The 24,845-nt window shown below is 47.9% G+C and overlaps 4 protein-coding genes across 4 annotated transcripts; 2 read left to right on the forward strand and 2 right to left on the reverse strand.

Moving 5' to 3' along the window:
• The first annotated feature begins 275 nt into the window (after positions 1-275).
• LOC137909265 (guanine nucleotide-binding protein G(o) subunit alpha-like) lies at positions 276-4,383 on the forward strand. The gene is made up of 8 exons (XM_068753743.1): positions 276-467; positions 571-613; positions 2,797-2,938; positions 3,157-3,317; positions 3,398-3,526; positions 3,613-3,742; positions 3,939-4,092; positions 4,196-4,383. Exons 1-8 carry the CDS (start codon positions 350-352, stop codon positions 4,381-4,383), a joined length of 1,065 nt encoding a protein of 354 aa, XP_068609844.1. The 5' UTR covers positions 276-349.
• A 1,513-nt stretch (positions 4,384-5,896) lies between these two features.
• Positions 5,897-12,992, reverse strand: cog4 (component of oligomeric golgi complex 4). The gene is made up of 19 exons (XM_068738360.1): positions 12,843-12,992; positions 12,347-12,429; positions 12,142-12,256; positions 11,828-12,002; positions 11,075-11,268; positions 10,141-10,246; positions 9,872-10,029; positions 9,747-9,805; positions 9,532-9,656; positions 9,296-9,414; positions 8,288-8,454; positions 8,019-8,184; positions 7,847-7,909; positions 7,638-7,757; positions 7,417-7,509; positions 7,265-7,348; positions 7,090-7,191; positions 6,786-6,914; positions 5,897-6,425 (listed from the first exon to the last, which is right to left on the reverse strand). Exons 1-19 carry the CDS (start codon positions 12,975-12,977, stop codon positions 6,291-6,293), a joined length of 2,328 nt encoding a protein of 775 aa, XP_068594461.1. The 5' UTR covers positions 12,978-12,992; the 3' UTR covers positions 5,897-6,290.
• Positions 12,993-16,112: 3,120 nt separating this feature from the next.
• gfod2 (glucose-fructose oxidoreductase domain containing 2) lies at positions 16,113-18,189 on the reverse strand. Its single transcript, XM_068741817.1, has 2 exons — positions 17,937-18,189; positions 16,113-17,014 (listed from the first exon to the last, which is right to left on the reverse strand). The coding sequence occupies exons 1-2, from the start codon at positions 18,187-18,189 to the stop codon at positions 16,113-16,115; spliced, it is 1,155 nt and encodes a 384-aa protein (XP_068597918.1).
• Positions 18,190-21,907: 3,718 nt separating this feature from the next.
• Positions 21,908-22,738, forward strand: thap11 (THAP domain containing 11). Its single transcript, XM_068742184.1, has one exon. It carries the CDS (start codon positions 21,908-21,910, stop codon positions 22,736-22,738), a length of 831 nt encoding a protein of 276 aa, XP_068598285.1.
• Positions 22,739-24,845: the final 2,107 nt, after the last annotated feature.

Genomic DNA, 24,845 nt, shown 5'->3' on the forward strand with positions numbered 1-24,845 from the left:
GCTCGCGCTTTGCTTTCATCATCATCATCATCATCATCACCAGCGCCGCCCTGTAGAGAGAGAGAGAGAGAGAGAGAGAGAGAGAGAGAGAGAGGTTCCTCTCCCCACCTAACAACAACCCCGACCCCGCAGGCTCGAGCTCAGCGACCCCCCCCACTCCCCCAGACCGAGGCACAGACACCCTCCCCGGGACTCCGCTTCGCCCTCGACCCGGGGCTCATGCTGTAGCAGCTAGCGCAGGAGAGAGAGAGAGAGAGAGAGAGAGAGAGAGAGAGAGAGAGAGAGAGAGAGAGAGACACTGATTGAGAGGCGGCGAGGGGACGACGGGATCGCTCATTCGCCTGGAATCATGGGATGTACGCTGAGCGCCGAGGAGCGCGCAGCTCTGGACCGGAGCAAGGCCATCGAGAAGAACCTGAAGGAGGACGGGATGGTCGCCGCCAAGGACGTCAAGCTGCTGCTGCTCGGTAAGCGGAGAGCCCTCCCGGCCGCGGGGCGCCGCGCCTCGCCCCGGCGGGGCGGAGGACGGAGCTCTCCGCGGTACTGATCTCACCCTCCCGTTCTTTACAGGCGGCGGGGAGTCCGGGAAAAGCACCATCGTGAAGCAGATGAAGTAAGACCCGTTATTTATAGATATTTATATGTATTTATATGTATTTGTGTTCATTTTTTTTAACCCTTTGCCGATGCGTTTGGAGTAAAAGGCCCGAGATTGCGCCTCCTCCTCCCCTGTCTGTTTCGCCGCCATGTTTCGGGAGGCCCCCGGAGGAGTGCCGGGGACTCGAGCTCCTCCTGCAGCCCGACGGGGAGGCTGCGGAGGCGGGTGCGAGTCCCGGGGCGAGTCCCGGGGCGCTGTCCACCGCCGCGGGTGCTGAAATGTAGTTAAAGGCTTCTCGACTACAGGGAGTGTGCGCCTGGGAATATGTGGGTGTTGTTCCTCCGTGTGCGCGCGCGCGCGAGCACGTGTGCGTGCGTGTGTGTGTGTGTGTGTGTTACATTGAGGTCACCACAGCTCCATTAGTGAATACCTCTGCTTTTAATCTTAATGGCTTTAAGTGCCCGCTATCGCCCGGAGCACTTTTGCCCATAAAGCGGATTTAGGCAGAAATATGGCTCCTGAACATTCCCCCGTCTAAGCTCAACCGCTCTTTGATGTTTTTAAATCGCTGTCCATGTTTTCTCTAAACCTCTTAGTTAACTTTCTAAATGGCGGTCGGGAGAAGGCGTCCATTGTCCATATTTGTATTTTTATATTTTTTATCCTGAAGGGGGGGGGGGGGGGGGTGTCCTCCCTGCATCCCGGCCTGCAGCGCAGTGGCTGCACCCTCCCTCCCTCCTTCCTCCCCTCCTCCCCTCCTCCCCTCCCTCCCTCCATGAATTGCTTCCTCTTCTTCACCCTCATCACCCTCCCCGTGGTCTCACCGGGTTAAATTAGTGTTTTCAGACACTTTCCAGGGTTTGCCATCGCCTGAACACACAGCGGCCGGATTGCCTTTTAGCACACCGAGGGTCATAAATGTTAGATATCGGTGGGTACGCTTAGCGGTGTATTTTTCCACTTGTCATCACGCTGTGCAGGTAGAGAGAGAGAGAGAGAGAGAGATAGAGAGAGAGATAGAGAGAGAGATAGAGAGAGAGAGAGAGAGAGAGAGATAGAGATAGATTCTGGTCTAAACAGTTCAAAATGGAACCCAAACTGTTCCATATATAGATTTGGGGTATGGGTTGTATGAACTGAAGGAGAAGGAATGCTGGGTAATGTGTTCTAGTGGCATCAAACACAGGAAGTGTTCATTAAAGATTTGATCGACTCCCATTGATCATTAATCTCCCCGTATTGAACAAAGGTGGCAGAATTTACAGTATTAAATGTAATTACCTATTTTTCTGGTGAATATCTTTACATTTCAAATTGTTCTGATCTTGAGTAATAATAAACAAACTCATCTGAAGGTGTCACCTTACGCTTCAAAGGTTTTTGTAAAGAATTGATCAGCATTATCGGTTAATTGAATTAAATTTAATTCCTGTGTGTGGCTTGTGAAGCGCATTCACTTATCGGCCCTAAAATAAAACGATAGTTCTTGTTTTAGGATTTTTCCAAGGAGAATGTGTTTAACACATTTCATACCTAAAGGCTAGGCATAACACTTTAGAGACTAAATTATTAGTTGCATTATTTCTTAGTTGATTGTCAGAAAATCAATTGGCATTGATATTAAGAGTTAGGCTTATAATTGTAAGAAAAATATTACATTTTGTTGACTTTGGCTACTTACGTTATTGACTAATACATATTTAAGGCAAATATTATTGTAAGGTTTGTGTTTTGACTGTTATTTGGACAAAAAAAAACAACATTATAAAGCTTTGGATATTAAATAAGTCAGAATGACTCACGATGCTTTTACACCAAAATGTCTAGAAAATAAACGTCCATAAAATCCATGAAGTATATTTTGTAGTTGGCTACTCTGGTTTAAATGGAGGTTAAAAACAAACCTTTCTTTCTTTTCTTCATCAAACATAATTGATCACAGGGAGTTGACTATAAACGGCTTTTGTGTCTTTGACGTTAGCTTCATGCCGCTATGACGGATCTCGATTAGCGCTCTGACTTTCTCCACGCCATTGACCAGCATAAATAATGGCTCAGATGTCACCAGTTACCGATTACAGATTACAGATTGTGTCCCGGCACACAATGAGCCGTCCACCGTGGACATGCCGTCGTCCAGATCTCCAGGCTGCGACTCTGTTTTCCTCTTTGTGGCTAACGTCTGCGTGCGCACGCAGGATTATCCACGAAGATGGCTTCTCTGGGGACGACGTGAAGCAGTACAAACCCGTGGTCTACAGCAACACCATCCAGAGCCTGGCAGCCATCCTCCGAGCCATGGACTCCCTCGGCATCGAATTCGGAGACAAGGATAGAAAAGTTAGTCTCGCATTCACCCTTCAGCGGAAATGTCCGCAGACTGCAGAGGAACCGGGATCGATTCAGAAAGTCCTCGAGAACGATCGGGAGATACTTCCTCAATGACAAAGTCCTGCACGCCGACTGATCGACATTTCTGGAAATATTTGACGTTGTCATTGATTCCTCGTGATTAAATCGTGTATTGTTCGGACGTGTCTTTGTTTGCTGTGACCCAGGCGGATGCTAAGCTGGTTTGCGACGTGGTCACTCGCATGGAGGACACGGAGCCGTACTCCGCAGAGCTTCTCGCCGCTATGAAGCACGTTTGGGCCGACGCCGGGACTCAGGAGTGTTTCAATCGCGCTCGGGAGTACCAACTCAACGACTCCGCTCAATAGTGAGTGCAGGAGGAGCAACTTAAGAGCCCCCCTCCCCCTCCCCCTCCCAACCGGAAGCTAATCAAATTCTTCCAATTAGCTACCTGGACAGTCTAGACCGGATCGGCGCAGCAGACTACCAGCCCACGGAGCAGGACATCCTGAGAACCCGAGTGAAGACCACTGGCATCGTTGAAACCCACTTCACCTTCAAAAACCTCCACTTCAGGTGGGCGGCGGCGGCGGCGGCGCCGCACACGACGGCGGATGCATTTTACTTTGTGTATGAATTTACTTGGTGTGCGTTTTCCCCAGGCTGTTTGATGTCGGAGGTCAGAGGTCAGAGAGGAAGAAGTGGATCCACTGCTTTGAAGACGTGACCGCCATTATCTTCTGCGTTGCTCTGAGCGGCTACGACCAGGTGCTGCACGAAGATGAAACGACTGTGAGTAGGACCCTGAGCTGGGCGGCAACTGATGCTAAAGGCTAACACGGGGGGGGGGGGGGGGCTCGTTTACAGGCCTGCTTCTTTGGTAGGAATGTTAATCAAAATGGCTGAAGTAGCAAAGTATCACATTTAATTCAATCTCTGCTATTCCGTATAAAGCACCAAATCCAAACCGCCTTTATTCTACCCGCAGAACCGCATGCATGAGTCGCTCATGCTCTTCGATTCCATCTGTAACAACAAGTTCTTCATAGACACCTCCATCATCCTCTTCCTCAACAAGAAGGATCTGTTCGCCGAGAAGATCAAGAAATCACCCCTGACCATCTGCTTTCCAGAATACACGGGTGAGACCCCGATTTGACGTTTCCAGACGCGACGCAGGCCGCCCGCCCGCCCGCCCGGGACCCTCACTCCCTTCTTTCCCTTCTTCCTCCCTTTTGTCTCCAGGCGCCAACACTTACGACGACGCCACCGCATATATACAGGTTCAGTTCGAAAGCAAGAATCGCTCTCCGAACAAAGAAATCTACTGTCACCTGACCTGCGCCACAGACACAGGGAACATCCAGGTAGTGTTCGATGCCGTCACCGACATCATTATTGCAAACAACCTCAGAGGGTGCGGTTTATACTGAGGCCTGGCCGAGCTCGGAGGCTGCCGTGGAGAGGACGAGGTGTTAATAATGCTAATTTTGATGATACTGAAACACATATTTATGTAAATCCACACGTCCAAAAAGGACCCAAAGAGCTGCCGTCAGACACCGCGCCGGATTAACGCCATGGTTTGTTCCCTGCCTCTTACTTTCATCTCCGTATACGACCCCCGTTTTGTCTTCTAGAAGCGTGTTTTTGAGTTGAACGTGTCGAGTTTTGTTGGTGATTGTCATCAGCTGGTAAGAAAAAACAATGCAAGGAGCGAGCAACGCCATCACGAACCACGGTGCGGAATAGCGCCCCCATCTTTCACGCAATGTTCAAGGGACTCTCTGAGGCGACGAGCCCCCCCCCCCTCTGCTCCAGACCCGCATGCCTGAGCAGCCTGCAGCTCTGTCCCACTCTGATTTATCTTTTACTTTAAAATCTAATAAGAGGATTATCTTATTCCTGGTTAGGGGAGTGGCCTCCCGTAACGAGAGGAAATGCCTATCTAATTATAGCCAAACACAAAAGTCATATCGGGCCAACCATTCGACAACAAATAGGAGATTTCAGAAATCACAGTTCATAGATCAGCTCGTACTATTTAAGCTATATAACATTTTATCATCATCATCGAATGACTCGCTAATTTAAGCCTCACACCCGACACGCCTCCTCCTTTCTCCCGTGCCACATATTTATTTCCTGACGCGAGTAGTAACTGGGGGGGGGGGGAACACCAACATCTATTATTCAGAGGGTCCGTCCACCGGCATCCTGTTCTGCGTGGTGCTTTACCTTTTGATGTGAATCTCTGTAGAAATAGAAAACAGCACAAGGAGAACGATATCATTTGAAGCAGCCTCTGTCTGGGCAGCCGGGGGGGGGGGGGGTACGCTCCACTCCCCTGATCAGGAAACAGGGAACCATTACCCCCCCCCGTCCCCCCCCCCGTCCCCGTCTGGCTCCATCTTTCACCCGTGCACCCTGACTTTCATCCCCCCACACCAGTATACTCTTATCTATCACATATCCTATCTCCTCACCTTAAAAGCACCGTACTGTACATACATATGATTATACCAGACTTTTTTTTTTTTTTTTTACTGTGAATGTTTTTGTGCTACACCATATCCTATCTGGTAGTTTATTGGTTGCTCTCAAGTGGAATGTTTGTGCTGAGCCAATCGAATGTTGTGTTTACATTAAAGCCACACTTTTCCTAACTATTCCTCCACTTGTGGTCTGAGTTTCATTGCAGTGACGACGGCAAACAGTTTGAGACCGCGCCGACCTGAGAGCGAAGATTAGAGCAGCAAACTAGGCTGGACGTTACGAGAACGGACCGCTTTCAATGCATCGCTGCCTGATGAACACAGTTTATAGTTTAGTGTCAGAATTATGCTTTAAAAAGGTTGGGAACACGTCCTGCTCGGTGGGGGGGGGGGGGCAGGGATCAGAGGCGTCGTACCACGGCGCTCGGTTTATTAGGTTAAAAGTGTCCCCTCACACACGGCGAGGCTGGATCAGCTGTCTGACCTGCTTCTGTCAGTTTAACGGGTCCGATGTTCATTACCGCTCCGTTTCCAGCGCCGGTCGCAGAGCTCCGCCCCTCAGCGCCGGCGTGCCCTCGTTCCTCAGAGCTAGTTACAGGTTCAACTCCCAGCGGGGCACTTTTTAATTACACCCTGAACAGAATATTCTCGTACACATCGTTCATTTTAAATCCTTCGCTTAACCACAGTTGCCGAGCCGCCGGGTCAGAAGGAAGAATCGGGGAAACATCCGGGGACGAAGGATGAGCATTTTTCATTTTGACAAAAATAATTTAACCCCGGATTGTGGAAGTTCATCCCAAGGTGGGTGACGGTGGCCGACAACCGGCACGCTGGTTCTTGATCTACAGTCGCAGTCTCTTGATATCCTCGCTCCTGAAGTCGATACGCAGCGCCAGGACCTGACGCACCTCCGCCGGGGTCAGTCGCCACGTCAGGGGTCCCGAGTTTGGGCCCCAGTAATCCAAGATCTCGGTTACCTGCGATATAGATATGCACGTATGAGTTTGTATAAACTAGGATGTTTTTAGTAAGATGAAATGAGAAATGGCACACTGTGAAAAGTTAATATATTCCTGATTTTAAGTTCACAGTAATTGATTTGCATTTACAGCCATTGGCCCGTTTTGCTTTTTTATAGAGGACCGAGGTGCCGCCTTTTTCTACTTTTTGTAATCTCTTGAAAAACAGTAACTAGCAAGGCTGTCGGATAAATCTAAATACTGAACTGCAGTGGGGGTCTCAGATTTTGTTGAATAAATGTACCTAATAAGTGTCATAAATATTTAAGGTACAAAAACTTCATACCGACGTGTATTCGTGTGTATCGAGACGTTTACCCTCTCTAGGTTGAGGACGGTGGCCATCTGCGTGAGACGAGCGAATTTATCCCTGATGGTCCAGGTCGTCACGGTGGTGAGGTACGCCACGAGGGAGCGCAGCTCTTTATCGAACTGCAGCCCCCCAAGCTGCAACAAACAGATCAGAAGCAGCGCGTGACCTCCGGCCTGCCGGAAGCCAAACGTGGAACACACACAGAGGTAGCGGCCTCTCCTGCAGGCCTTTTCCGGACTCGTTAATAAATGTGAAGTCGTGGCAAAGGGTTCTGAGGGGCCACCTTGTGGCCCAAGCGTGGACGCTCACCCTGCTGAATGAGCACTTCAGGACCGTTTTCTCCATTTCCATGGCGATAAGGCTGGTCGTCAAGCTGGTCAGAGTGTCGTAGATGACGGGAGAGAGGGCCGCCTGGTGAGGAGGCAGCGAGAGTTGAGGGAACTGGGATTGAAGTCAGAGCCGAGCTGCTGCTCGGAGGAGCTACCTTGAACTCGGCCATGAGCCGCTCCAGGCTAACGATGAGCTGCTGCACCCAGGGGTCGTTAGCTTCATAGTCGTTAAACTCCTCCTGTGGGGAAACGCCGGAAGTTACGGCCCGCCGATGTCCTTTCCTGCTCGCCGCGGCGAAACCGTTACCTCCTCTATGTTGTGTGAGATGGACAGGAAGCTGCTGATCCACGGTTTGAGCTGAGGCTTGATGGCTGTTGTGTTTAACTCTGTCAGACCCTCCTGTGGGGAGAAACCCCAACCCCCCCCCCAAAAAAAAGAAACAGAGTATTACATTTTTGTACACAAGTGACGCTGGCCTGTTAGAATCATCCTTCTTCCCCCATTCAACGCATTTGTGAGTCTCCAACCTGCAGGAGGTCCTTGAACTTGGAGGATGTGTTGACAAGGTCGGACAGGCAGCTTTCAACCTTGGCTTGCTCGCCAGAGCCGGCGCCGGCGCCCTGACTGAACACTTTGCAGCAGTCGTTCTGTGAGGGTACACGATCCGAAACGACGAGACGAGCCATGAAGACGACGCGGAAGAGATGCCGAGCGCCGGCGCAGACGTGAAACTCACCTCTAGGTTCCTCTTTAAGGTTGTGATATTCTCACTGCACACCTCCGCATTATTTAACGTCACCTGAGATCCGTAGAAGAGACGAGGAACCGTTAAAGTCAATACGATTCAGCGCGAGTCTGGGGTGTGTGTGTGTGTGTGTGTGTGTGTGTGTGTGACGTTGGGGTCGTACCAGGAACGCAGCCTTGGCGTTTTCGGTCGTCTCGATGCCCAGGGTGTTGAACTTGCCCTGCTGTAAGCTGCTCTGCATCAGACTGACGGCGCTGCTGACGCCACGCTGGATGTCCTGTAGCGTCGTAGCGGGGAAGCCCTGCCGCAGCTTGTTATAGAGCACCTCCCTGTGGCGTGGAGGACAACCAGGCAGGGAGCGGCCCCGGCAAGCGGGAGAATTTACGAACGGGTTGAGTACTGAATGCGTGACGCGACGGAGAAGACGCACACCTGAAGTCCGACTCCAGCACGGAGTTGGCGTGATTGATCATGGCGCAGAGGCAGTCGATGCTGGAGCTGGACAAAGCTCTGCTGATGCACTTCTTCACTATGTAGAAACAGTCGTCCACCATGCTGGAGGTCAGCTGGCCCTTCTCAAACGTATCCATGGTAACAGCCTGAAAAATTACAATACAATACGTTCTGAATGCCATTTAGATGTCAGCATTACCTCCTAACTCGAGAAATGCAGCGTCATGAATAAATATTCTACGTTTATGTTTCCTTCGCAGCCCTGCTATTTGTATTTTATTCATCACATCTAAATATAATTTTTTTATGTAAATAGTTTTTGTTTTAAACTATTTGGAATGAATGGATCACTGAAACCGTTTCACAGAGGCCGGGACCGTGAGGGTCTGATGGACTCGGCGGTTCTCATTCGGAACGGTTCCTCTGGTGAAGCGATCAGATAACAGCCTCGTAGATAGACTGGAAATAACTTTCCTGTTGCCACAGCCGACTTTGGGGAACAATCATTGTTTTGTGGCAGACTCAAGACACCGCCGGCTGCGTCCTCATTGTCCTTGACATACGAGCGCTTTGACAGATGAAATAACTTTCAGTTATTTTATATTGGAAACATTTATTTGATATACGAGTGATTTGAGTTACGAGCTCGGTCCAGGAACAAATTATACTCGTATGTCAAAGTATTACTGCTCTGGTGACGCATAAAAGGTCGACAGAAAAACATGCATGAGAATTTTTCTGCAAAATGGTTGGTTAATGTTTGAATACTGTCCCAGCTGAGCCGCGACTGCTTGCCACCCATTGTACATTTCATTTATTGTTTATTATTATTATGTGATTATTTCTCTGATAGTTTCTGAAGTTTAATTTATTCCCTCGTCTTCCACCTCCTCGAAGAAGAGAAGCGTCTTTTCCTTTCCTGCAGTATTCCTCTGAGATGTGAGCACTGGGGGGGGGGGGGGGGGGGGCGGGTACAGAGTACTTTACCTTGTTGACAGACTCTCTCATGAAGTATTCTTCCATTGGAACATAGTAGCCGATTAGCTCCTGCATGGTCCTGCTCAGCTGGCAGTGCTTCAGGAGCTTCTCAACATTCTGCAGGTGTTCTGTTCCAAAGCAGGGACGAAAGCAAAATCAAACTTTCAGATCAGCGACTCTCCTCCACCTTACCAAGGAGACAGAGCATGCTAACACACGCTAACACACGCTAACATACAGCTTACCTGGCGTGATGCTCTGAGCATCCCCAACTTCAAAGTCGGCCATCATGCGACGGCGTAAGAAACGCAGGTAGAGTTCTGCGCGGGCGTTCATGAGGGTCACCTCCGTCAGCACGGGATCCAGCTCCCTGTTGGTGTAAGACCAGACGCTACAAGCGAAACGTCCCAGAGGCAAACACGGAAGCAGCGCAGGTTGCTACGGAGATGGACATAAATACCTGGGCTCCATCCGCTCCCCCGGCATGCTCTTAATCATGCTGCCCTGGACAACCTGGAACTAACGCAGGAAAAGAAATCCGTCTGAAAAGGTAGCGGTTGTGAAGAAGCAACATTTTTCACACACCTTGTCGTGGTAGCCTCTCTGCTGGATGAACTTGTCAACGACTTCCTGGGCCAGCCGGTCACATTCCTGCTGCAGGTAATCGATGAGCGTGTACAGATGACCCGGACCATAATAGGTCTCAACGATAGGCTGATGAGTCTCAACAATGCGAGCGATGCCTGTAAACACACACGCACACACACACACACACACACCAAACGTTATCTGTGGCTGCTCCAGGAAAACAAAGAAAACAAACACAAGGCAGAGCGCCGGGCCCGTTTCCTCACCTTCCAGCAGCAGCGTCAGAGTTTCTGCAAACGCCAGCAGCGCCCTCTTCTCACTCAGGTCTCCTCCCGTCGCCAAGACCAGGTTCTCCTCGGCTTTGGAGGCGAGCTGTGTGCCCATCGGTGTGTGTCCATCGGTGTGTGTCCATCGGTGTGTGTCCGTAGGCGTGTGTCCATCAGTGTGTGTCAATAGGTGCAGGACAAGACGGCAACAATGAGACATAACGTATTTGGGACTGTTTAAAAGATGGACCATGGATTTATAACGATAACTTCAGATCATTCCGGCAATCATTAACTCCTGGTTCCTCAGATTAAGCATCACATCATCACATTTTATATCAAACACAATGAGGATCAGGCTGATAGCAGCTTCACAGAACTGAAAAGCAACAAATAATTTCATTGTTTTAGCAAAGAAAATAACAAGAATCCCTTATTTACACATCATTTCAATAAAGAAATCAGTATGTGGATCCAAATCATAACGATACGCATTGTCCCAGATCATATAGGAATACAGGATCATTTTAATGAAAGAACAATAAAGAAAATAAAATACAAAGTTAATCCAGAAAGCGCAAACAGCCACTATTTCCTCAGGAAGTGGTTTCCAGACTGAACCACAACGGAAACACAACGAATGTTCAGTGCCTTTAAAAACAGCAGCAAATAATCAATATCAGTCAATTAAATATGTTTGATCTTCTTCTTGATGTCCTATCTCCATGTCAGAAGATCAAGTCTTCCTCGGTCTTGTTCCGATTCTCACAAAAGTTCTTTGTTTTACGCATCTTAATAACTTTGTGAGATATTTTGGATACACAGGGACCAAAACAGACCAACAAACACCGGTGGATCACATAATCCAACGGAGTCGGACATTTAAATGCACGTAAACCGAGGAGAGCAAACAAACAGGAACAAACAAACTGACCTGACTGCAGAGGTATTGACCGAAGCGGGCGAGGCCTTGCTGGTGGAGACCCAAAAGAGGGAAGATCTTGAAAAATCTTTCGACCTGAGCGAGGTCGACAGCTGCTACCGCCTCGTCCAGCTTCTCGGCGACGATGACCTTCAGCTTCTGCTCGGCCTCCTGCAGCATCGCGAGGCTGGCGTCCACCGCGCTGCCTGCACGCACGGCGCGTTCACAATGTCAAAGAGCACACAGCAGTGTAAATGTACTCAAAACAGAATAATTATACTACAGTACTTTGTCGAATATTGGGTTAGTGCAGTGGTTCTCAAATGGTGGGGGGCGCGGTGCGATGTCAGGGGGGGCGCCTGTGACCGCGGAGAAAATGTTTTTTTTGCCTTACGAGAGTAAAGTGTAATTGCACATCCACTCCAGTAGTTGGCAGCGGCGCCCTGATTGTCAGAGTGCGCGCAGGGAGGATTAGCAGAAGAAGAGCGGTCGTAAACAATCTACGGTGGGAGAAGAAGAAAGACCTGACTTCCTCATTTTCTGTTGCAGACTTAAAAAAATGGTAATAAAGTTATTATTTGTTGTAAGTTAATCTATATTTCTTTCTTTTTCATATTTCTTTGTATGTTAATAAGGATACAAGAGTGTTTTTTTTTTCGGGGGGGCGTGAAATGTTTTTTTCTTCCTAGGGGGGGCGCGACAGAAAATAAGTGAGAAGCACTGGGTTAGTGTGTGTGTGTGGGGGGGGGGGGCTCGGGCTCGTACTTTCTTCTCCCTGCCGGCTCAGCTCAATAACCGACTGGTCCAGAGACAGGTAGCGGTGGATGTGGGCGGCGGCCTGCTCGTAGTCTTCGTTGTGCAGCGCCGTCTGCACGCCGTCGGTGCAGAACTTCAGGTCGAGGATGTCGTCGGCACGCTGGATGACCTTATACAGCCGCGTCTACAAAGAGCAAAACAAAAGAACCATCGGGCCGACCCGACAGGAGCCCAGAAACGAACGCCGTTATTCACACTGACGCTACATCCCACAACTTCTCCCACATCTACGCGGACGCTGGAATAATTGCGCTCTCATTCACCTTTGCCAGGTCCAACTGTCGGACCTTCTGGCTCACGTTCTCAGCCAGGCTGCAGGTGAAGGTGATCGTGCCCGACAGCTGAGTAGCATCGCCTTCGATCAACTGCAGGTTGGGCCTGGAGGGAGAGATTAAAAGGAGCAGGCTGGGGGATGGATGGAGATCAAACAAAGGGGAAACCACGCTCGTCCGAAGCATCCGTCCATACCCCATCCTCTGCAGGGCCAGCATCTTGGTGTGGATGGCGCCCTCCTGCCCCACCAGCCGGTCCAACTCAGCGTCCACCTCGTTCTGTGGAGAAGATCAATTCTGCATCTCATCCACGGCATTCGCTCCAGTATTTGCAGGATCGATGAACAATAACTGTTCTATGCGTGTCTTTTTATGCTCAGCGACACACAGCATGGATAGACCAATCAATCAATCAATCAATCAAATCTTTATCGCAGACACAATGGTCCAATAAAAAAAAAAACACACACAACATTTACATTTATAGAATGTGTCATGTCAGCAAAAAGGAGTGGACCTCCGACGAGCAGAGCCGATTCTGCAGCAGGGATTTAAGTGTTATTTCCGTTTTGGATCGTAGCTCAGATGTAAAAATGATTATCTGTTATGATTCGTCCCGGAACTGACTGCGGATGACGTCAGAGTTGCGGGTCGCGTCGAACGAGTCGCCGCTAAAGCTCGTCTTTACGGACCTCTTGCTCGCAGAGCTGCTGGTAAACTCTCTCCAGGTCCTCCAGCTCCGTCAGGGCCGATATCGCGTCCATGCTCACCGAGCAAACCGAGCTGGAACCGCATCTCTTCATTGACAAGGGTCCTCCGTCAGCCATCTTCCGACTGTCATGGCGGCCTTACGTCAAAACGGTTTCTCTTTCCCTGAATTTATCCTGTCAGGCAAGCGCCTTCCAGCAGGACGAGAACGGCCTCGAAAATAATTAGGAATCCTGCGTTATCGTCCTCAAAATAACCGTTCTAATTAACGCCTGTCAGACAAAGCGACTTTCAAGGAGATATTTAGTGTGGCAACACTTACGCGGTGCCTGAAAGGCTAATTGTTGGGTTTACAAAAACACGTAATGCACTACGCCTTCCAGGCATGTGACGTTTAAGGCAAGAAGCCGGAAGCAGCTTTATCCGGGGGGATAATGGCTAGGAGGGCAACAGGTGACTAAATAACTATCAAAGAACGCCATCACGACTTGCTCTTAATGTTTAGGGTTGCGGGTTCGAGCCCTGGCTGGAACCCGCACCAGGAGCCTAAGTGCTGCACGTTTTCGTTCTTCTAACACAAATTATTCAAATGATCATCTTGTCATTAAATTAATCTGATCGCAGATTACAACCCAGTCATTTAAAACACGCAGGCAGGAAACACAAGTAAATATAATACATACTTTTTAAGGATATATTTCTTTTGATTTTTAATTAAGTGTTTCTCTGCTGTGCCAAACTTTGAGAGATGCTTGAAATTCAGAAAAAACAGTTTTAAGAAAATCAATCGTTGATGTAAAACTCTTGACGCGTCGTCTTTGTACTGTTTTCAGATTAACCTTTTCATTTATGTTTTAGGGTCGTGTGTTAGAAGACAATCCCATGTCTGGATGATCAATTTGTGGTATCGCTAAAATCAGCACTTTGGGCTGAACCCATTCTCCATGTTCTTAGGGAATCTGACTTGTTTACTCAGGGATGAACAATTTAGACCAAAACCCATCTTCATATATTTTTTTTAATTCTTTTTTAATTCAAGATCCATCCAGCAGTTTTTCCATAATGCTGCTAACAGACAGATAAATGCCATCAAAAACAAAACCTCCTTGTCGGAGGTAAAAAAAAACACAACTGGCTAGAAATAATCTACAAAACACTAGAATACGCTGAATCCAGTGTGAGCAGAAGAATGTGATCAACTTGAACTATCAAACCGAAAGGAAACGAAGGCAGATTCCTAAACAGTGGATGAGTGACCAGACGCTAAATGAATACAACAGCATTTATTAAAGGACATGTCTCTTAGGCAGTTGTACAGACCAGATCTCCAATTTGAATATGACACATTGGCTCTATGGCATTTTGAGCACAATTAAAATGACACCGAATCTAAGCAATTTAAATATTGTAGCTTTAAACAGAAATTCACAGGCTGGAAAAAAAAAAAAAAAAAAACCCAGAATAAACAGGAAATTTCCTCCACACCAAAACATATAAATAAATACACAATATTCTTCCTTTTTGAACAAATGTTACATTCATGTTTTTTTTGGAGTGAGCAGCCGGTATGAGTATCTCACTGCAAATTAAATATGTAGCATTTAATCAATTATCAGTGCAAAACCAAGAAGAAACAAAAAAAAGTCTGCTAAAACAAGGAATGTATTTCACTATCGGTGCGTTATGGAACATCCTGCAGGCAAATGTGATGAAGACGACAGCAAACGTGACGCATGATGCTAGGCGGTGATGGGGTAGCGTGAGGTCGGCGTGTAAAGTGTACGCAGCCGTATCTGCAGGTGCTGCTTGCCTTTACCTAAGAAGAGAGACCAGTCGAATCAAAAGGGTCCAGTTCTTTCCATCTCAGTGATCAGGGCGGGGAGGCCCAACAACATTCAGGACATTTAGTAGTACGGCGCTGCAGCGAGCACCTGAAAACTAGTTTACGCTTAGTCTGAGCGCATTAGAGAAGCACATATTTCTACACCCTCGTACGTCAAATTCAGTGGTTCAACTAAATGAAAAGACCAATCAGGCACCCTGAACCATGGGTTTACCACGGGTGTATCGATTGCATGGAAACCGATCTATTTAAAACGTAAAACGACTTCTGTGGTTATCGCATGTAAACACACCTCTGACACACATTTAGTTGTCAAACAGCCTCAGGCTTTGTAACTAAAACGTTATCAGTTAGCGATAAAAGGCCAGTAAACTCTAATTTTGAGGCGCTGCTTCTAATAATAAGATCCATTGTGAAGCACCTCCTAAAAAAATATATATCAGTCCGTTGAGGATCGCCTTCTGTAAACTTGACACGTGCTTGTTAAGAGTTGGTATTTTCCTTCTTCACAGTAAACGTCAATGGTTAAAATGATCGTTATTTGTGGCAGATTCTCGCAGTGGAAATACGTTTAGCCAATATAAAAGAAAACAGACACAAACGTAAGTCTGTGCGCTGCTGTTTGCCTCTTTTAAGCTTGGTGGAGTCGAGGATTTCTTTAGAAGTAGAATATTTCGTTGAAATAAGTTGTTAAACTTGTTCCTTGATGGAAAATGGTCATTTCTGAACTCCATCATAACAGATATGATTTCCTGCTACTCTACCTGTGAAGAAAGAAAGTACAAACTTATCTTTTACATTTTCAGCAGAGTGCAAGTGACACAAAAATTATTTAAGTTAAGAACTATCACTTTTGCAGGGGGGTAGGATACTATCAACAAAAAAAATTATAATTCTATTTTAAAATACAGTAGCTTATTTAACACAATTCCTGGTATCGTGTGTTTTCCATAGAATAAACAGCATAAAAACCTACAAATCCCGATTGCAAAGTCTTCCACGTAAAAAAAAAACAATGCTTGATATTACAAACTCCATTATTCTTGCTCTGAAACATCTCGAGTCTGATTGAAATTTGCCATCAATATTTTGTTAGTCAAATCATCCTCCTGCTTTGACATTCACATTAGCGTCTGAGGTAAACACTCCCTGTCACAAAAACGGGGTTTCCCCTCTTTGTTTTATGGACGAGTGAAGAATCTCATCATATTTAGTAGGAAAACGAGTCGTGAATAAGGACCGTCCCACATTTAAACCTAAACGTACAGACACGATGCCGTTTGCTGCTCAGAATCAGAATAATGGAGCGGAGATTAGCTAGTCTGCCGCTTAAACAAACAACAACTACGAGGATCCACAGCGCAGCTTTTGTTTTTTGTTTTTAAATAAATGGAAATGGAAACGGCGTCTTTCAGCTCTTATTTCTCTGCAGCGCCTCACACAGGTTGTGGTTGGGATCTGGCTCCTGGCTCATGATCTCAACGCACTCCCACTCTCCGGTGGAGCTGGACCGTTTCACCGCCTCCACCACCGTCTGCACGTACAGACCCTCCTCGAACGTCGGGGCGATGGCCACCGGCTCTTCTGCCCACAATCTGCGCTCCTTGTGAGCCTGGAAGGACCGCCTCAGCGCCTTTACCGTCGAGCTCAATCCGTGCAGGTGAGACAGGTGCATCTCTTTCACCGCCGGGCCTGCCCACCCGCCGTCGCCCAGCAACAGCTCCTCGGCCGTGCTCCCGTTGCGTTGGCCGTATAGCTCTGCGCCCCTGGCGACCAGCCTCCCTTCGGATCCGACTATCATGACGTCGTGCACGAACGACCCCGGCATGTTGAAGTTCAGGGTGACGGTGCAGCACACGCCGCCGGGGCTCAGCCCGGCGCCGCCCATCAACATCTGGAAGAAGCAGAAGTCGTCGCTTGTGACGCGGCGGATGCCTCGGATCAAATCGTTCTGCTGCACGAAGGTTCGCAGCAAGCCGTGAACGCGATTCGCCCGCGCTCCGGTGAGGTAACTTAAAAGGTCGATGACGGCAGAACCGAAGGTGTGCAGGCCGCCCCCTCCCATCAGCTCTTCGCATGTCCAGCCGTAAGACTGATCCAGGAGGCTGGGGCCATAGACCCGGACATCACACACCTGCATTTTACCGACGTATCCCTCCACCAGCCGCTGGCGCATAGCGACGAAGGCAGGCAGAAAACGCAGGGTGTTTCCCATAATGCTGAGCAGCTGGGGGTAGTATCTGGCCGCAGTCACCATCTTGAACGAATCCACGGCAGTTGCAGCTTTCTCACACACAACGTTCTTACCGATACCTACGGAGAGAACCGGGGGTTACTACATGTAGACAAAACTGCATTCAGTGGCATTCTGTGCATCCAATAATACTACTGGAACTTAGAAGATGGTCCTCTGTCCCCATTTCCTGTCACATTTCCCCCCCACCCCCCCAAGGCTGTGTGTTCTACTACCGGTACTTGTAATTAAACATCGTGTATACGAAGCAGCACGCGGCGTCTCAGTGGGTAGGTCGTGTGTGAAGCGGATCGTCTGGTTCGAATAAACAAAAAGGTTCTTCTCCCTCCACATGTGAGAACACGGGGGGAAGAGTCCAGCTTTTAAATTCAGACACAGGTGGCTTCATTTCCCATTTCCCACTGGAAGTAGAGCTACGGCTGGGACACACTCAGGAAGTTAGAGCTGAAACAGGAAGCTGAGGTCACCGAGCAGGAATTCCATCGGACACAGCGATCGGACTCACTCATAGATCCACTCTGATTATTACCGACGGCTCAATGCGTCGTTAGCTGAGCTGTGGGGAGTACTTTCATTTATTTTTTTAGTCTTAAATCAGTAAGATTCCTGTGGCCGTGGCTCGGCTCACCGTTATTCACACGTTACAGAGGAATGCAGCCACATCTGAAGTGAATCCATCCTTCGGGGGAGTTCAGCCTTTACAGCCAAGACGAGAAAAGGGCACAGGAGCTACTGGAAAAGCTCTGAGCTGATTTTAGCCCGCATCATCGCAGAAAAAGGGCAGGATTGACATGAAAGTCTGGAACCGCACCCGGCCTGTTTACGCCACATTAAGTCAAGAGATCCAAGCCAAGGGAAACCGAAACCTCGCCGGTCATTGCATGGAAAAGTGAAAATGTTGCTTTGAAATAAACATCTTATACTTTCACCTTTGAGGCATATTTTATGACTTGTGATGACGCGTATGTAAACGAAGCTTACCCAGAGCTTTGACAGCAATCTGCCTCGTCATCGAAGGAGGAATAAAGATGCAAACAAGGTCGACGTCTTGATGCAGCAGGACGTCGTCGGATCGGCTGGTGTGGAAGGGGATCGTCAGCTCCTTGGCCAAGCAGCGCGCCTCCTCCTCACTGCGCCCCCAGAGAGCATGGACCTCAAAGCCTTCGGCTTTCAACAGCGGGACCAGCACCCGGGCTGTGCTCCCCGTGCCGAACACGCCGACCCCAGGCAACATGACAGCGCCGCCCCCCACGACCTTACGTGCTAACCATGGCCAGGCTCACACACACGGCCAACAGCCGACAGCTCGCACGTCTGTGAAGGCCTCCAAGCGGAGCTGGAGAGCGAAAGAACAGACGAATGTTTAAACAACATTTAAACTTAAAGTAAGTGACAATGGTTATACTTGTCAAAGGATTTAATGTTTATCGCCAGAAGAAGTTATTAAATACGTTCCGATAAGGACTCAAATCCAGGCACAGCTACATTTAATCTACCGGTTTATACAATATTGTAATAAACCAAAACCAGGCTATCTAATCTCCCTAAAAACTGATTGGTTATTTTCAATAGGCAATCACATTCATATCAATTAGTTTGAGTAGATCGGTGGGTTATTATCAATGAATAAGGGAGTATTTGCAAAGACTGTAACTAGCAGCTTTACTAAAACGTTCAGAACGAAAACACGTCTCATCAAACAGACGGCTTCCAACTTTCACGATCACGAAGTTCAAATAAACAAATGCTCGCGTTCGATAACCATCCACCAATAACCGCCGCACCGTTCATCCAGCACTGACAGAGAAAACGCAAAATGATCATTATCAACACAATCCTGGAAGTATGTGACTTATCACATATTTGCTAACAGACCACACCCGAATCCGCAGATAAGAGATTATCTCCCAGTTCCAGCAGTCTCTGTTCGCCCGCTACCGGACAGGACGAGCACGTTCGACCGAGGCCTAAACTCGTTTTTCTCATCAGCGGTCTCTGACAGCTCCTGCTTTTGTTCACTTCCACATAGTTAACGTGCCGATCGACAAGAGCACCACACCCGGACAAGAGTCAGCGTCATGCGTACCGGTACACAAGTGCGGTTCATGTCTGTGTGTTTGACTGTACCCAGATCAGACCGTTTCTCAGTCATTTTCTATCGACACTAAACTAAACGGCTCAGTCCTACTTGTTCAGAAAGTTAAAAATGGAACTGGAGACTGATTTCCTGATGGAACTGAGTCTTGGGCTGGCTGGAGCGCCTGTCTAAAACGAGCACAGGCCCCGTATTCATAGAGGGAAATGTGATGTTCTGGCTGAGAGGGGCCGACACCGGGGGGGGGGGGGGGCTGTGCACCTGCATTAGCTCCGCGACCCTCACCTCAAGGCACAGACAGACCCCGCGGTCAACGACACACACCGAGGGCACAACAAGCCCGACTCAACGCCCCCCCCTCACACAAATAACACCCCCGGAATATAACAGCAGCTGAAACGTGGCTAGCACCTCTGATAAACAGACGCTACGGAGTTAGCTTCGGTTCAAACTGCACCCCGAGCTAGCTAGCTAGGTAGCGTTAGCTAGCATTTTCAGCTAGCCGGCCGGACAACGATGAAGCAAACCCACAAACCTTCCGATAAATGTACGTATTTCACCGCGTTTGTAGCTTACTGGTGTACCTAACGCCGTTTAGAGCCGGCGTGAAGGCGCACGATTAAACGTACCGTGAGAAACGTAATGAATTCACCCGGACGGCGGCGAAGGAAGCTCCGCCGGGCGCAGCCCAGTTGTTGCTAATGGTAACTTCAGCGTCAGCGTGAGGGGGGAGGTCCGACGACGCCAACACGCACGCGCACACACGCACGCGCGCCCAAACAAATCAATAATAAGGTTGAAACAAACAAAACCAAAAAGTGAAATAATAAAAGAGGACGAATAAGAAGCTACTTAAAGCCTTTTCAGTTGTCCTCCTCATAGACGTGGTGATTTTGTTGCCTGTAATAAATCACACATTCACAAACTCTGGTAATCAAAATAATTCTATAACTTCTCTCCGGGGCTCCTCTTTGGGTACTCCAGCTTCCTTCCACCACCAAAAACATGCAGTAAAGGTGAACCGGTGATTCTAAGTTGACTCCACGCATACCTGTCAGTGTGGCTGGTTGTTTGCCTTTCTATCTGTGACCCTGCGATAAACTGGTGACCTTTCCAAATGTACCAGACCTCATGTCCAAAGTCAGCTGGGATAGGTTCCAGCCCCTGTGACCATCACAGGATAAGCAACTACCGAGATTATTGAATCAGTGAATTCATTCTAACTGCTCTTACATACAGATAAATACATTTTATCATCTGGTCAAGATAATATAATTACACACACAATAAAAAAAACATTCAAACAACTCTCTCAAAATGCACGGTACATGATGAAATAAAATGTAGATCCAGAATTTTATGCTTGAGCTTTTAATCAATTTTACAACGTCAGCAATGTTAGAATTTACACCGAAGGATGCTGCAGCAGTTCTCATAGTGTAAATAGCACTATGGAATAACGTCATGCGGGAAATGAAACTGTTCTAAGCCTCTCCACTTACACGCAGACTTGTCTCAACAAACCCAGAGAATACCCTACATTTATTTTTAGTGTTACAGTCAAAGATGAGCCAAAACTATTGCAGCGTCTTTCTTTTTCATTCGACACTCCAGACATAGCTGTCTGACAGAGAACGAGAGAAAGGCCTCTGCTTGCCCTGCAGCTTGTTTCAGAACATTTCTGTGCATCTTTCTTATGTCAACTTGCTGAAGCAAATACAGAAAATGTCTTACCTCCAACAAAGAGGTTCTGTTTTTGATGGTGTTTGTCTCTTTGTTAGTAGGATTACGGAAAAACTGCTGGATGGATCTTGAGGAAAAATAGATGGATCTTGGTCTACCTTAGATCCCATAACATTTTAAGAGAGCGATCCAGATACCCGTCTCTAGATAAAAAAAAAAACTCTGTTTTTTTGGATGGTATAAATCCAATTACGAGGGGAATGAGCTGCTTGACTGAGGTTTGCGCTTTCCAAGCCCTTTCTAGTTCCAATACAATGCTGCTGCTGACCCAGTAGGTCTTATACATGGTTTTTAATGAGTGTGTATACTTTTAATAATAATAAAAACAAGATCTCAAATGCCTGTACAGGAAAATTCACCACTCGTGGTTACTGGTATTTTCAGTTTTGTGTGTGGAATTAAACCCTACCATTTGGGGTTTAGATTTATTGAAAGTGAAGGATTTGAACAGTTATATTATTACATTCAGAATTTGTCCAGACACAGATTCAGATAAAGGGGTAAGTTGATCAATGTTTTTCCCTCTTTCCGCAGTATGCTACTTTCAGAACTGGAATTTGAATTATGGTTTAATTAAATTAAATGAAAAAAATACATCCAAAAGAAACAGGACTGTCTTTAGAATATTTATAGAGTTATTTATCCTTTACGTGTTTTTTATTGTGTTGTATCTCATACCCTGAAGCAAAAATATTTTCACATTTAACAACCCAACCCAACTAGCTGTTCCGAACACTGGCCAGCGGGGGCGCTAGATCCACCAAAGCTAAACCGGAAGCAAAGAGAATTGTGGGACTTTTAGTCCTCATTGGGTGACGATTGGATTTGTACCATTACGAAGAAAACATTTAGACATTTCCCGACGCAAATAATACACGAACCTTGAATCCTGTATAACGGCAAGACCCATTTAGAGTCCGGGTAAATAAAGATCGATTTACTCGTCGTAAGAAGAATAGGTAGCTCGTGTTTGGCGAAAAATAAACAGGAAGTAGTTAGCGTTGTGGGACGTGTAGTTCCGTTTTGCAGGCCACGCATAGAATAAAGAAACAACATTAAAAACAACAGAAATTCAATCGAGAAATCCTCTTTCCGGGTTGGCTCTGCGGTAAACATGCCCGGGTTCACCTGCTGCGTCCCCGGCTGCTACAACAACTCGCACCGGGACCGGGACCTGCGCTTCTACACGTTCCCCAAAGACACGGCGCTGCGGGAGCTGTGGCTGCGGAACATCTCCCGGGCCGGGGTCAGCGGCTGCTTCAGCACCTTCCAGCCCACCACCGGGCACAGAGTCTGCAGCGTGCATTTCCCCGGAGGTAGGAAGACGTACACGATCCGGGTGCCGTCCCTCTTCCCTCTGCGGGGGGTGAACGAGCGCAGGAGCCGACGGGGCAGAGGCAGGAAGGTGTCCTCGGCGGTGCCTGCAGGAGCTGCTGCTGCTCCCGCAGGAGGAGGAGTCGTCATCAGCAGCGTTCTGGGGAGCACGGCGGGAGCCGACAGCAACGCCGGAGGCGAGGCGAGCGACGACGCCATCACCGTGGTCCAGATCGGGCAGAACGGGGAGTACCTGGGCACGGCGCGGCTGCCGGCCCAGTCCGAGGGGACCTGCTACACCGCGCCGGCCGGCAGCCCCGACGGGGGGCTGGTCGCCGACGACTCCTCGTCGGCGGAGAACGGGACCGACGTGAAGCAGTACGTCAGCGTCACCAGCAGCCCGCTGGACCACGCGTACTCGCTGACCACCGGCACCACGTCCACCGAGCTGCTCCGGAAGCTGAACGAGCAGCGGGACATCATCGCGCTGATGGAGGTGAAGATGAAGGAGATGAAGGCGACCATCCGAGCGCTGCGGGTGGGCGAGGCCAAGCTGCAGGAGGAGGTGCGGGAGAGGGACCGGCTGCTGTGCGGGAACTCTGCGGGACTGAGCGTCCGCAAGAACGTCTGACGAGCAGACGTTAAAAACGGAGCGGGAAGCTGCCGGTTCAAACCGGAGCGGCCACCGAGCGGTGTGTGAAACCACAAGCATCGAAGCAGGCCTGTTATGAAATCAATGGTTGTCTTAGATTATTAACCTATAACAACATACATATTCTACCACCTTGAAGTTCAGTCAAGGTCAGCAGTAGCCTCCGTATTTTACCCATTCAACCTTGACCTGTAGTTTGCACTAACTAGTACTAGTTAGTTAGATAGGAGCTGAACTGGGACGGTGCCCAAAGTTTGTTCTCTTGAGTTCTGTGACAAAGTTGTGTTTTGTTCTTGTGAGTTTAAAGTAGGAGGTTTTTTTTTTTTTTTTCAAGAAACATCTCAAAATAGATTTTCAGAGGTTACGTAGATTTAAATTTAGAGTTTCTTTTTTTATATACAGAAGAAAACACTATTCTTGGCAGACTTATAAACTAGGACTGTGTCTGAGTTTCCTTCACGGGTCCCTGTAGTTGTCCCCCCCCCACACACACTTTTTTTTGTTGCCAAAGTCTTTCATGCAACTGAAAAAGGATGACGAGTAATTCATTTAAACTTAGAGAGGCACTCATTCGACGAGGAAGAAACGAACAGAAGCGGCACACTTTGTTTGTCTGCCCATTCATTGATTGTTGTGCGTCTGTTTAACGCTGTTACATGCATTTCTGATTTTTGAACTTGGAGTTTGTGTTCTGGCTTCATTTGGAAGTAAATTTCATTTTGAACGAGAGCTTCACGCTGATCTGTCCTGATTTTGTCCGGTGTTACAACGACAGAGCGCCAGCAGTCCATCTCCACTTGAAACGAAACGGGACACTCCTTTGAGGACAGTAATGTCCGGGTTTGTAGCCAGGGAAGGCGGATGGTTTCAGGGAGCAGTTAAAGAACTGGAGAAACCCTCCCTGAACAGAAGAGGAGGATCAAGACGCCGTCTATCAGCAACATGCACTGCAGGACTGACTTCTGCCCCGCGTCCGTGGAGGTTCTCGGTCAGCCAGGTCGAGGTAAAACACAAAGAATCAACTGGACTAGTTTAAGTTTGGTTGAAGACGTTTCACCTCTCGTCCAAGAGGCTAAATGTTTGGTAGAGAGCCCAGATACTTATAGTCCTGTTGGAGCAGATGTGGCCTCGCGATGTGCAGGAGACCCCCCCCGCCTCTTTCCCATAGCAAGCTGGGAAAGGCTCCAGCAAACTCCCGTGACCCGGAAAATGGATGCATGGATAAAACCTACACACATAGCAACAAAGTGAAACTGATTATCTTGACGCTGCCTATCAGATCAGTCAAATATCCGGACGTATTGGATAAAAAGTAGAGATTAAAAAAAAAAAAATCCTCCAGTGACTTCAACTTTGTTGTGAACTACCAGGTGTATTATTTTTTATTAGGTTGAATTGTGCTGCAATGAGCACAAATAGGAACGAGGGAATATGAAGTGTGTAACCCTTCATTTTAGTTTATCCTGATATTCTTTCACTTTTGAACAGTTGAAGACGACGACAAAGCAGCAAATTACTGCTGTGAGAAACCTCATCCAGGTAATGGCTGGCTGATTTTCCCTCATTATAAACATAGACAGTAACTTCCTTTGAAGGAATTCATCCTCTGCATCTTGACTTCATCCCTATCGAATGAGGCATCATACAGTGGAGAGTGGAGGGTGTGGTAAATGCACTGATCTGTTCGTAGTTCCACGTGTTGCAGCATTGTTTTCACCCTCTAGATGGCGACAGGATAAAAGCTTGAGGGGAGTTGAGATTCTTTTCGCTATGGCTTAATTCGCTCCATCTCTCTTTTCTGTCGGTAGTTTAGATGGTCATTTTTCTCAGTGTTATTTTGTGTTGAATGTCTTTTCATGTGAATGCCATGCAGTCCCTCGCTGCGTCAATTTAAAAGTGCAACCTTGAACACCTATAGTGTTAATGTTGTTACATGAAACAGAAAGAAACAGATTCACAGAGAGCGCTGGAGAGAGTGAGGATCTGGATCCTAATCTCATCTGGATTTACCCCCCCCCCCCCCCCCCCCCTCTCTCATCAGTGTTGCATAATGCCTTAATCCAGAGCGGCCGATCGAACTCAGGCA

The sequence above is a fragment of the Brachionichthys hirsutus genome, chromosome 1 (assembly GCF_040956055.1).
Source record: "Brachionichthys hirsutus isolate HB-005 chromosome 1, CSIRO-AGI_Bhir_v1, whole genome shotgun sequence".
Classification (NCBI taxonomy): Eukaryota; Metazoa; Chordata; class Actinopteri; order Lophiiformes; family Brachionichthyidae; genus Brachionichthys; species Brachionichthys hirsutus.